Here is a 13,146-nt window from a genome sequence, read left to right on the forward strand (position 1 = left end):
AATCAAATTAAAAAAATTGTAAAAATTAAAAAAAAATTGTAAAAACAATTATATACCATGACCAAGTGGGACTTACACAGGTACAGCGGACTGGCTCAACATTTGAAAATTAAGTAATGAAAATCACATAACAGACTAAGAAAGAAAAATCACATAATCATATCAATAGATGCACAAAAAGCATTTGACAAAACCCATTTAAGATAGAAATTCTCAGTAAACCAGGGATAGAAGGGAATTTTCTCAATTGATAGAGATTATCTACAGAAACCCTACAGATAATATTATATTTAATGATGAGAAGCTCAAAGCATTCCTGTTAAGATCAGGTACAAGGCAAGGATGTTCCCTCTCATCTCTCTTATTCAATGTCATACTGGAATTTCTTGCTAATGCAATATGGCAAGAAAATAAACTAAAAGATACACAGATTGGGAAGGAAGATAGAAAAGTGCTTTTGTTCACAGATGGCATTGTAGTCTATGTAGAAAATCCAAAAGAATTGATACACACACACACACACACACAGAAAACCCTCTTGGGACTATTAAACAATTATAGCAAGGTTGCAGGCTTCAAGGATATTATACAAAGGTAAATCATTTTCCTACATACCAATAATGAACAGGTAGAATTTTAAATTAGAAATATTTCTATTGACATTGACACCTTGAAAAATGAAATGGTGTAAGTCTAACAAACAAAATCTTAAAACTCTGATGAATAATATCAAAGAACTAAATCAATGGATAGAAAGCCTCAACATTATCAAGATGTCACGTGTTTCCAACTTGTTCTATACATTCAATGCAATTCCAGTCAAGTTATTTTATAAATATTGTCAAATTGATTCTAAAATTTATATGGAGAGACACAATATTGAATGAGAAGAAAAAGCTGGAGGACTGATGCTACCTGACTTGAAGACTTAAGGTAAAACTATAGTAATTAAGACAATGTGGTATTAGCAAAAGAATAGACCATGGAATAGAACAGAGAGACCAGAAATAGACCCCCATAAATACAGTCAACTGATCTTTGATAAAGATGAGCAGGCAATAGCAACCAGGATGTCCTTTGGTAGGTGAGTGAATAACTAAACTGTGGTATATCTAGACAATAGGATATTATTCATTGTTAAAAGAAATGAGCTATCAAGCAATGAAAAGACATGAAGGAATCTTAAATATCTATTTCCAAATGAAAGCAGCCAATCTGAAAAGGCTATCTTCTGTATGCTTCTAATTATTTGACATTCTGGAGAAAGCAAAACTATGGAGGCAATAAGAATATCGGTGGTTGCCAGGGATAAGGTGGCAAGGAGAGATGAAAGGCAGAGCACATAGGGTTTTTAGGGCAGTGAAACTATTCTGTGTGATATATATCACATATTATACCACATATATTATAATAATAGATGTATGTCATTATACATTTGTTCAGACTCACAGAATATACAACAACAACAACAACCTTAAGGTAGATTATGGTCTTTGAGTGATAATGCTGTGCTAATGTAGGTTCATTCTTTGTAAAAAAAAAAAAAAGTGAACAAAGTACCATACCATTCTGGTGAGTGATGTTGATAACAGGGGAGACTGTGCATGTGTGGTTACATTGGGAAATGAGGAATCTCAGTACCTCCTCTCAATTTTGCTGTCAACCTAAACTACCCTAAAATGTAAAGCCTTAAAAATTTTTTTTAAAAAGCATAGTATCATGAGAATATAGGTAAATGGTGTAGTGGGTACCAAATAATTAACATATAAGTTCAGGGATTTCTCTGGTGTTCCAGTGGTTAAGGGGGCTTCCCAGGTGGTGCCAGAGGCAAAGAATCCACTTGCCAGTGCAGGAGATGCAAGAGATGGGGATTCCATCCCTGTGTTGGGAGGATCCCCTGGAGAAGGGCATGGCAAGCCACTCCGTATTCTGGCCTGAAGAATCCCATGGACAGAGGGCTACAGTCTACAGGGTCACAAAGAGTTGGAAATGACTGAAGCGACTTAGCATACATGCATGTCAGTGGTTAAGAATCTGCCTTCCAATGCAGGGGACTCTGGTTGGATCCCTGGCCAGGGAATTCACACACGCTGTAAAGCCGGTGTGCTGCAACTAGAAAAATCTGCAAACTGCAACTGAGACCTGATGCAGATATATAAGTAAAAATTTTTAAAAAGAAAAGAAAATATGGGTCCAATATATGCCAGTCCCACTTTAACTTCATTTTTGCATTTGAAGAATGTATACAGCACTTGCTTCATATTTTTATACATTGAAAGCTAGACTTGGTATTACTATGTTATAGTAAAGTAGAAATTGTTTTCTTTACTTTTTATCTTTGTTTTCTGTTAACCTACAAAGCTGATGCTTAAGCATCAAGCCAATCGAGGCATGAAAAAAGGAAGATGTGGTCTCACAAAGAAACAATCCCTATGTGAAGAGGTTTAGCACAGTGTCCAATGGTCAGTGCTCAGGTATATAGTTGGAGAAGGCAATGGCCATCCACTCCAGTACTCTTGCCTGGAAAATCCCATGGATGGAGGAGCTTGGTAGGCTGCAGTCCCTGGGGTCGCTAAGAGTCGGACACGACTGAGCAACTTCACTTTCACTTTTCACTTTCATGCATTGGAGAGAGAAATGGCAACCCGCTCCAGTGTTCTTGCCTGGAGAATCCCAGGGACGGAGGAGCCTGGTGGGCTGTTGTCTATGGGGTTGCATAGAGCCAGACATGACTGAAGTGACTTAGCAGAAGCAGCAGCAGGTATATAGTAAGTACTATGGTCCTATGGATTTGATTTAGGTCATACCTGAATGGTCTAGCAGTTTTCCCTACTTTCTTCAATTTGAGTCTGAATTTGGTAATAAGGAGTTCATGATCTGAGCCACAGTCAGCTCCTGGTCTTGTTTTTGTTGACTGTATAGAGCTTCTCCATCTTTGGCTGCAAAGAATATAATCAATCTGATTTCACCATTGACCATCTGGTGATGTCCATGTGTAGAGCCTTCTCTTGTGTTGTTGGAAGAGGGTGTTTGCTATGACCAGTGCATTTTCTTAACAAAACTCTGCTAGTCTTTGCCCTGCTTCATTCCGCATTCCAAGGCCAAATTTGCCTGTTACTCCAGGTGTTTCTTGACTTCCTACTTTTGCAATCCAGTCCCCTATAATGAAAAGGACATCTTTTTTGGGTGTTCGTTCTAAAAGGTCTTGTATGTCTTCATAGAACTGTTCAACTTCAGGTTCCTCAGCGTTACTGGTTGGGGCATAGACTTGGATTACCATGATACTGAATGGTTTGCCTTGGAAACGAACAGAGATCATTCTGTCATTTTTGAGATTGCATCCAAGTACTGCATTTTGGACTCTTTTGTTGACCATGATGGCTACTCCATTTCTTCTGAGGGATTCCGTCCCACAGTAGTAGATATAATGGTCATCTGAGTTAAATACACCCATTCCAGTCCATTTTAGTTCGCTAATTCCTAGAATGTTGACATTCACTATTGCCATCTCTTGTTTGACCTAAAGCAAATCCTTTATGATTATACAGTGGAAGTGAGAAATAGATTTAGGGGCCTAGATCTGATAGATAGAGTGCCTGATGAACTATGGAATGAGGTTCGTGACATTGTACAGGAGACAGGGATCAAGACCACCCCAGGGAAAAGAAATGCAAAAAAGCAAAATGGCTGTCTGGGGAGGCCTTACAAATAGCTGAAAAAGTAGAGAAGTGAAAACCAAAGGAGAAAAGGAAAGATATAAGCATCTGAATGCAGAGTTCCAAAGAATAGCAAGAAGAGATAAGAACGTCTTCTTCAGCAATTAATGCAAAGAAATAGAGGAAGATAACAGAATGGGAAAGACTAGAGATCTCTTCAAGAAAATTAGAGACACCAAGGGAACATTTCATGCAAAGATGGGCTCGATAAAGGACAGAAATGGTATGGACCTAACAGAAGCAGAAGATATTAAGAAGAGGTGGCAAGAATACACAGAAGAACTGTGCAAAAAAGATCTCCACGACCCGGATAATCATGATGGTGTGATCACTCATCTAGAGTCAGACATCATGGAATGTGAAGTCAAGTGGGCCTTAGAAAGCATCACTATGAACAAAGCTAGTGGAGGTGATGGCATTCCAGTTGAGCTATTTCAAATCCTGAAAGATGATGCTGTGAAAGTGCTGCACTCAATATGCCAGCAAATTTGGAAAACTCAGCAGTGGCCACAGGACTGGAAAAGGTCAGTTTTCATTCCAGTCCCAAAGAAAGGCAATGCCAAAGAATGCTGAAACTACTGCACAATTGCACTCATCTCACACGCTAGTAAAGTAATCCTCAAAATTCTCCAAGCCAGACTTCAGCAATACATGAACTGTGAATTTCCAGATGTTCAAGCTGGTTTTAGAAAAGACAGAGGAACCAGAGATCAAATTGCCAACATCCCCTGGATCATGGAAAAAGTGAAAGAGTTCCAGAAAAACATCTATTTCTGCTTCATTGACTAGTCCAAAGCCTTTGATTGTGTGGGTCACAATAAACTGTGGAAGATTCTGAGAGAGATGGGCATACCAGACCACCTGACCTGCCTCCTGAGAAATCTGTATGCATGTCAGGAAGCAACAGTTAGAACTGGACATGGAACAACAAACTGGTTCCAAATAGGAAAAGAAGTACGTCAAGGTTGTATATTGTCACTGTGCTTATTTAACTTCTATGCAGAGTACATCATGAGAAACGCTGGGCTGGAAGAAACAGAAGCTGGAATCAAGATTGCCGGGAGAAATATCAATAACCTCAGATATGCAGATGACACCACCCTTATGGCAGAAAGTGAAGAGGAACTAAAAAGCCTCTTGATGAAAGTAAAAGAGGAGAGTGAAAACGTTGGCTTAAAGCTCAACATTCAGAAAATGAAGATCATGGCATCCAGTCTCATCACTTTGTGGCAAACAGATGGGGAAACAGTGGAAACAGTGTCAGGCTTTACTTTTTTGGGCTCCAAAATCACTGCATATGATGACTGCAGCCGTGAAATTCAAAGATGCTTACTCCTTGGAAGAAAAGTTATGACCTACCTAGATAGCATATTCAAAAGCAGAGACATTACTTTGCCGACTAAGGTCCATCTAGTCAAGGCTATGGTTTTTCCAGTAGTCATGTATGGATGTGAGACTTGGACTGTGAAGAAGGCTGAGCACTGAAGAATTGATGCTTTTGAACTGTGGTATTGGAGAAGACTCTTGAGAGTCCCTTGGACTGCAAGGAGATCCAACCAGTCCATTCTGAAGGAGATCAGCCCTGGGTGTTCTTTGGAAGGAATGATGCTAAAGCTGAAACTCCAGTACTTTGGCCAACTCATGGGAAGAGTTGACTCATTGGAAAAGACTTTGATGCTGGGAGGGATTTGGGGCAGGAGGAGAAGGGGACAACAGAGGATGAGATGGCTGGATGGCATCACTGACTCGATGGACATAAGTCTGAGTGAACTCCGGGAGCTGGTGATGGACAGGGAGGCCTGGCGTGCTGCGATTCATGGGGTCGCAAAGAGCTGGACATGACTGAGCAACTGAACTGAACTGAACTGATAGTCCTATGGGGACAAGTGTGTAGATATTCTGACATATTTTGCCATAATTGCATAATTTTTTGCATTACATTTTTTTTTCCAGTTTACCTGATGGCATTGTGATAGGCCTTCCCAGGCCACATAGTGGTAAAGAATCCACCTGCAAATGCAAGAGATGCATGGGATAGGGGTTCAATCCCTGGGTCAGGAAGATTCCCTCCAGCAGGAAATGGCAATCCACTCTCATATTATTGCCTGAAAAATTCCATGGATGAAGGATCCTGGTATAGTCCATGAGGTTGCAAAGAGTCAGACAGGACTGAGCAATTAAGCACCTGTTTTGATATAATAAGATCTTCTCTGATTGAAAACTTCAAAAACAAAGTAAGATAAGAAACTATGTTGGGATTACATGAGAGTGTATACTTAGAGCATCTTAGCAGAGTTTTGCTAACAAAGAATAGTCCCTCAGTTGATAGTCTAAAGTCACATTCTGGATCCCTGCTTTTGGGTGGAGGGCCCTGAGCCAGAAATGAGATCCTCCCTTCTATTAGAAGGATCTGCTTGTCTTTATTAGACTTAGGTCTGTGAGCATTTTTCACTAAGCAGAGCAAGGCCAGAGATAGCTTTGTGGTCACCAGTGTATCCTTAGCACTGAAATACATGTGATCTGCATGCTCTTCTCCCTTCCTCCGGGCTTTCACCATAGCTCCTAATATGTTTCCACCCTGTCATGTGCCCTGAAAGAACTTTGGCATTTGCTGAAAGGTCATCAGCTGCAATCTTAGACCACTGGGTAACTCAAACTTCTGACATTTAAATGCAGCTGCAAAGGGGGTGGGACTGCTGCTGCAGCCTAGCTCAGGCTGGAAGTTGGCAGCCCCTGCCTTGAATCCTTTTATAAAGGAGTGGTTGACTGCTTAGAGGTGACACCAACCAATACTCTCCCTCCTATCCTCAAATTATCAACCCTGGGTGCCTGTGATAAAGCACTAGTCTGTTACTTTCATTTCTAATCTCTTGTGAACAAATACTTTCAGAAAACACAATAAAAGGAAACTACAAAGGCTAATAAGTACATGAAAAGATGCTGAGCATCACCAATCATCAGGGAAATGCCAGACAAAGACACAATAAGATACCATTTCATACCCATGAGGATGGCTATTAAAAATAAACAAACACAATGGACATCCCTGGTGGTCCAGTGGTTAAGAATCCATCTGCTAATGCAGGAGACACAGGTTCAATCCCTGGTCTGGGAAGATTTCACATGCCATAGGGCAACAAAGCCTGTGCACCAAGACTACTAAAGCCCACGTGCTGTAGAGCCCATGCTCTGCAACAAGAGAAGCCGTTGCAATAAGAAGCCTGCACATTGCAATTGGAGAGTAGTCCCCACTCACCACAACCAGAGGAAGCCTGCTTGCAGCAACAAAGACCCAGCACAGCCAAAAATAAAAACAAATAAATAAATTTTTGAAAAAAATTCTTGGCAAAGATGTCTACACACTGGAACTCTTGTGCACTGCTGGCGGGAAAGTAAAATGGTGCAGCTTCTACGGAAAATAGTACAGCGATTCTTCAAGAAGTTAAACAGAGAGTTACCATATGACCCAGCAATTCTACTTCTGAGTATGTACCCTCAAAAAACTGAAAGCAGGGACTTGAACATGTATTTGTCCTACTATGGTCATGATAGCATTATTCATAGGAAAAGGTGGAAACAATCAAACCCGCTCTCAATGGATTAATGGGTAAACAAAATGTGATATATCCACCAGTGGAATATCATTCAGCCTTAAAAAAGAAGTTTCAGACACATGCTACAACATGGATGAACCTTGAAAATATGATGCTGAGTGAAATAACCCAGCCACAAAATGAGAAATATTATATGACTCAGCCACAAAATGAGAAATATTATATGACTCCACTTATATGACGTACCTAGAATAATCAAATCTGTAGAGACCGAAAGTAGAATGCTGGCTGCCAGGGGCTAGGGATTGAGGGGGAAGAGAGAATTATTGTTTAATTGGCACAGAGTTTCACTTTACAATAAAATGATGTTTTTTAAATGAATAGTTTTATGAATTTCGACACATGTATAGTTTCAAGTTGCCATCACCATAATCAATCAGGATACAAAACAGTTCCATCAGCAAAGAATTCCCTGTTCCATCCTCCTTGCCCACACCAACTACCCTGGCAACAATGAAGTTGGTCTCTGAATATAGTTTTTTTTTTTGAAAATATCATATAAATGGAATCATACAGCATATAGTCATTTAAGCTTAGCTTCCTTCACCCGCATAAGGTCTCTGTGATTCATCCCAGTGCCACGTGCAGTTTGTACCAATAGTTTATTCCTTTTCATTGCTGAATATTGTTCTATTTTGTGCATCTATTAATACCACAGTTTCTTTACCACCACTGAGGAGCATTTGGGTGTTAGCAGTTTCTGACAATTATAAATAGAGCTGTCATAACTATTTATGAATGGGTTTTGGCGTGAACGTACACATTCATTTCTCTAGAAGAGATGTGACAGTCCACTCTGAGTGGCATTGTTTTGTACCACCGTGGGGGAATCCCTCCTAATCAGATGACCACGTTCAACTTCAAAGAAAACCTGGAAACCAAGGAACCAGGCCAGTCTCTTCAGTTACAGCCAGTTACTGACCCAGATAGCCTAATATCCAGCCACTGCCCTTTCTATAATTATGTCTGAAGAATTATGATTGATCTCCCGTGCGAAGGACAAAACTGAATTACTTATTGATGGTAACATGATACATGAGGACCAAAGAAAGTTCCATTCTACAGTCCTCACAATTCCCAGAAACTCTTGGGGAAGAAAAAGATAGTTTTCTTATGTTCTTAAAGACATTTAGATCCTGGTGATGTCAAAATTAAAATGCTGTGACACAGCAGTTCATCTTCTACAGCTGTATCCTACTGAAGCCCTCAAACAAGCCCTGGCACAAAGGTTAGGCAGCTTGGTACAGCACTGTTGGAAGAACAAACATTAAAAAAAAATCTAACTGTCCACACATGGGAATGCAGTATGTCTCTATGTATTGACACAAAGAGGTTTTGCTGTGGTAGACACTTGAGACTGGTTGATTCAATACCAGTGTCCAACTCTTGCAGCAAAGCATCACCCATCTGGCCAATGCTACATAAGTGGAACGTTACTTGGGACAGTGATGAGGGGTGGTAATGGATGTTTCCGGGGAATTACTTATTTATTTCCTAATAAAAGAGAACTAATGTGGTTGAAGCTGCCTACTCCTCTCTGAATCTTCAGCGTGAGCTAGATGTTTGGAGCTGCAGTTGCTGTTTTGTGCTGATGAGATGTGGCATGGAGGCAAAAGCCCGCTGGCCAAGGATTAGAGAGGAGACAGAGAGGTTCCTAATGGAACTTTTGACCAGCTATATGAATGCCAGCTGCTGCCTCAGAGAAAATATGGGAAAAATATGTGAGACTTCCCACATATTTAAATCACTCTATATTTACTATTACTTGCAGCTAAACACATTCCAATTGAAGTAACTGTCAAAGGAAAAAATCAAATTGCCCAGCAATGTGCATATTGTCCTATTTTGTAAAATGAAATTGTATATGTATACCTAATAGTTATACAGAATTCAAAAAATTGGAAAGGTAATAGTAATTAACCAGTATTGAGCACCTACTGTGTGACAAGCATACCTTATCACTTTAACCCTCACAATCACTCCGTAAACGTTGATGTTTTATTGTTTTCACCACTTATAAGTGAGGAAACTGAGGCTTCAGGAGCTTTTCCAAACTGTACAGCTAGCAGAAGGTTAGCCTGGAACCTGGAGCCAGGTTTCTCTGCTCCTGGAGAAAGTGCTTGGACCACTCTGTGCAGCCCCCACCCACACCCCTGCCTGAGGTGCGTATTACTAATACTGTGTGTGCGTAGTTGCTCAGTCATGTCTGACTCTTTGCGACCCCATGGGCTGTAGCTGCCCGGGCTCCTCTGTCCATGGGGATTCTCCAGGCCAGAATACTGGAGTGGGTTACCATGCCCTCCTCCAGGGGATCTTCCCAGTCCAGGGTTGAACCCAGGTCTCCTGCATTGCAGGCAGATTTTTTTTACTGTCTGAGCCACAAGGAAGCCCATTACCAATACAGACCCCACCAGCTCTAACGCAGCTATTTATTTCTATGGGGTGGTTTAGAGGATGGGCCATTTCGATAGTGTTTCCTTTTCAATAAGCAAGTATGAATTTTGTTTTGAAAATACAAATGTAGAGAAACTGAAAAACTAAAAAATTAATAAAGTGACTCTGGTGTTAGGCACTGTGCTGGGATTTTTTTTTTCTTCCAGATTTGAATATCAACTATAAATATCCATTCAGTCATATAGACCTTTTTGGAATTAAAAAGCATCCTTTTCAAACATATGAAAGAAGCCTGGCTAACTGGGTTGCCAATATTTTGTTATGTGACCTATACCCCAGATAAGTTATCTGCCAGTCTGACTCCTGCCCCATTAAGGAATGAAACCCTGCAGGAAGTACATGTGAAGAATACTTTTGAGTCTTTGAATAAGAGTTTTATGAATCATTTTTCTAGTGGCTGGATTTCTTGTCTCTACCTGTTACCAAATGATTGCTTCTTAGGGTCTTTAAAGTAAAAAAGTTCATCAAGAAAAAGCAGGTCTGTGTTCCAAGTTCTATTTACAGCTGACTTCTGGTGCCTTGGCAGCCTTCAGGTCAGCCAGCCAGAAAGGTTTCCTTGAGGGCTCGCCCAGTTATCTCAACCACGTGGTCTGAGGCACTTTCCCTTAAAGGTCCTGGCACCAAGGTACAGATTTCTAATCAGCTCTGATACTGCGGAGCCACTGATCAGCCCTTAGAGATAAGGCTTTCTTCTGTAGTGAGAAAAGAATCTGAAAAATTACCTGCCGCCATGGGGGACAGAAGTCCCTTCGAAACGGACATGCTCACCCTGACCCGCTATGTTATGGAAAAGGGACGTCAGGCCAAAGGCACCGGGGAGCTCACGCAGCTGCTCAACTCCATGCTGACGGCCATCAAAGCTATCTCCTCAGCTGTGCGTAAGGCGGGCCTGGCCAACCTGTGAGTGATATCCCCGACGACATGTTGCGACCCCGGTCTGGTGGGGGTGGGCAGAGCTGCAGGAGTCTGGGCCGGAAACTGGGTCAAAAGTATTAACCCGCACACAACCCTGCAGGGAAATGGCCTTTCAAGTTTCTGCCAGGTGTGCTTTGATAAGGAGGCTTTTGACTTGTCTCAGGAAAGGCACAAAATTCTTGGAGACATGCTATGGAGAAAAAAAGCATCATTTTTCTAGTCGCTGTGTATTCTAATGACAAGCTCAGGGGCTTGTTCCATGAAAACATATCCTGAGTTAAATCTGAAATCTGTTAGTTGCTTGGTTGTGTCTGACTCTTTGCAACTCCATGGACTGTAGCCCACCAGCCCACCACAGAATTTTCTAGGCAAGAATACTGGAGTGGGTTGCCATTTTCTGCACCAGGAGATCTTCCCGACCCAGGGATTGAACCTGGGTATGCTGCACTGCAGGCAGGTTCTTCACCCTCTGAGCCAACAAAGAAGCCCACCTCTGACAAAGGGACTCTTATTTGCATTCTCACTGGCACAAAGCGACCGGCGGGAGACTTGAGACGACTCCTGACGCCCTGGGCAGATAGGAGTGGTTTTATTGTCACGACCTTTGCCCCTAGTTGTCAGGAGCTAGAAATCATTTACTGAATCTTTTTTTCTCTCATTTACCAAATCTTGAAGCCCGTCGTCCATTTCATGTTCATTGTTGAAAGAAGTGTTTTGCTTTTAAAACCAGTTGTTATTTCTTCCCTGTGACTCAAGCTTCTGTCTACTTGGTATGTAGGACGCTGGGAGGTGCTGGCCTGGGAGCTGGGAATGAAGGGCCTTCTTCCACTTTGCTCTCTTGGTGCTTCACCCAAGCCCAGGAGGCCAAGTTCAGGCTGTGCTGCTGATCCTCACAGCCAAGGGTCCGGTTCCAGTCTGTGGTGAAAAGGATCAGTCTTTGGGTTTCCACTTTCCAGGTAGCAATTCCAATGGAGGTCCTCTCAGATGAAGAGACCCCATCATTCATTATTATTATTATTCCAAAATGAAGAAATAACCAAATCCAATAATTTAAAATATTTATTCTTGGGCATTCCCTGCTGGCTCAGTGATTAAGACTCTGTGGTTCCATTGCAGGGTGCATGGGTTTGATCCCTGGTCAGGGAACTAAGATCCTGACAGCCAAGGGACCAAAAAAAAAAGTAAAAAATGTTTATTCTGAACAACTTAGCACTTTTAACACCAAAAACAATGTGATAATCACAGAATTTATTTTTATTAGTGTAAGGTTTCGTGACCCAGTAACCCAGTGATGAGCTCCAAGTCAGAGGAGATTGTGACTGGCTTCCCTTCTCTCTGTGTATTGCTTTAACTGTCTTAGCACCTCACTTGGCACTAATGGCCAACTCCACCTTTAAGGACCTTCGTGAATGCGAGTCACAGCCACTTGCCTCTGTTCTGCTCCAGCCTGATGGTGAGCGGGGCTGTGTGTAGAGCAGTTCCCCAGGCTGGCTGCTGAGTGTTACTCACCTGAATGGGCTCCCCTGTGCAGGGGGCTGGGCAGGGCAGAGTTTGTGGCTAATTGCTGCAGAACTCTGACTTCGTGGTCATGCAGTGTCCAGAGGAAATGGACTTAGGGACTGGATGATTCAGGTATTCCTCTGACTTGGTTTTTCATGCCATCTGATTATAGTCAATGACCCACTCTCGCTAGGGACTGTAAAAATGTAAAATGACTTGGATACTAATAGCCTCTAACTAAATTGTGGGGCTGTTGTAAGGCTTAGTAAGCCCATGTGATGATGATTTTGATGTTGCCAGCCCCATAATAAATGCTCAGTAAATGTTCATTATTTGTTGTTCAGTTGCTGTCGTGTCCGACTCTTAGACTCCATGGACTGCAGCATGTGAGGCTTCCCTGTCCTTCAGCATCTCCTGAAGTTTGTGCAAAGTCTTGTCCCTTGAGCTGATGATGCCATCTGACCATCTTATCCTCTGTCATCCCCTTCTCCCCCTACCCTCAATCTTTCCCAGCATCAAGGTCTTTTCCAACAAGTTGGCTTTTCACATCAGATGGCCAAAGTATTGAGGCTTCAGCTTCAGCATTGGCCCTTCCAATGAATATTCAGTGTTGATTTCCTTAAGAATTGACTGGTTTGATCTCCCTTCTGTCCAAGGGACTCTCAAGAGTCTTCTCCAACACCACAGTTCACAAGCATCAATTCTTCAGCACTCAGCTTTCTTTATAGTCCAACTCTCACATCCATACATAGCTACTGGAAAAACCATAGCTTTGAATATATGCACCTTGGTTGGCAAAGTGATGTCTCTGCTTTTGAATATGCTGTCTAGATTTGTCATAGCTTTTCTTCCAGGGAGCAAGTGTCTTTTGATTTTGTGGCTGCAGTCACTGTCTGCAGTGATTCTGGAAAATAAAATCTGCCACGGTTTCCACTTTTTTCCTCAAC

The 13,146-nt window shown here is 41.8% G+C and overlaps 1 protein-coding gene across 1 annotated transcript in view; it reads left to right on the plus strand.

Annotated features, from left to right (window-relative positions):
* Positions 1-10,300: 10,300 nt before the first annotated feature.
* FBP2 (fructose-bisphosphatase 2) overlaps positions 10,301-13,146 on the plus strand; it is a 51,036-nt gene continuing 48,190 nt past the window's right edge. Inside the window, exon 1 of the mRNA XM_069575592.1 lies at positions 10,301-10,684. Within this exon, the coding sequence (XP_069431693.1) occupies positions 10,515-10,684 (170 nt within the window). The 5' untranslated portion in view covers positions 10,301-10,514. The remainder of the gene's footprint in view (positions 10,685-13,146) is intronic.

This window comes from Ovis canadensis, chromosome 2, assembly GCF_042477335.2.
Source record: "Ovis canadensis isolate MfBH-ARS-UI-01 breed Bighorn chromosome 2, ARS-UI_OviCan_v2, whole genome shotgun sequence".
NCBI lineage: Eukaryota > Metazoa > Chordata > Mammalia > Artiodactyla > Bovidae > Ovis > Ovis canadensis.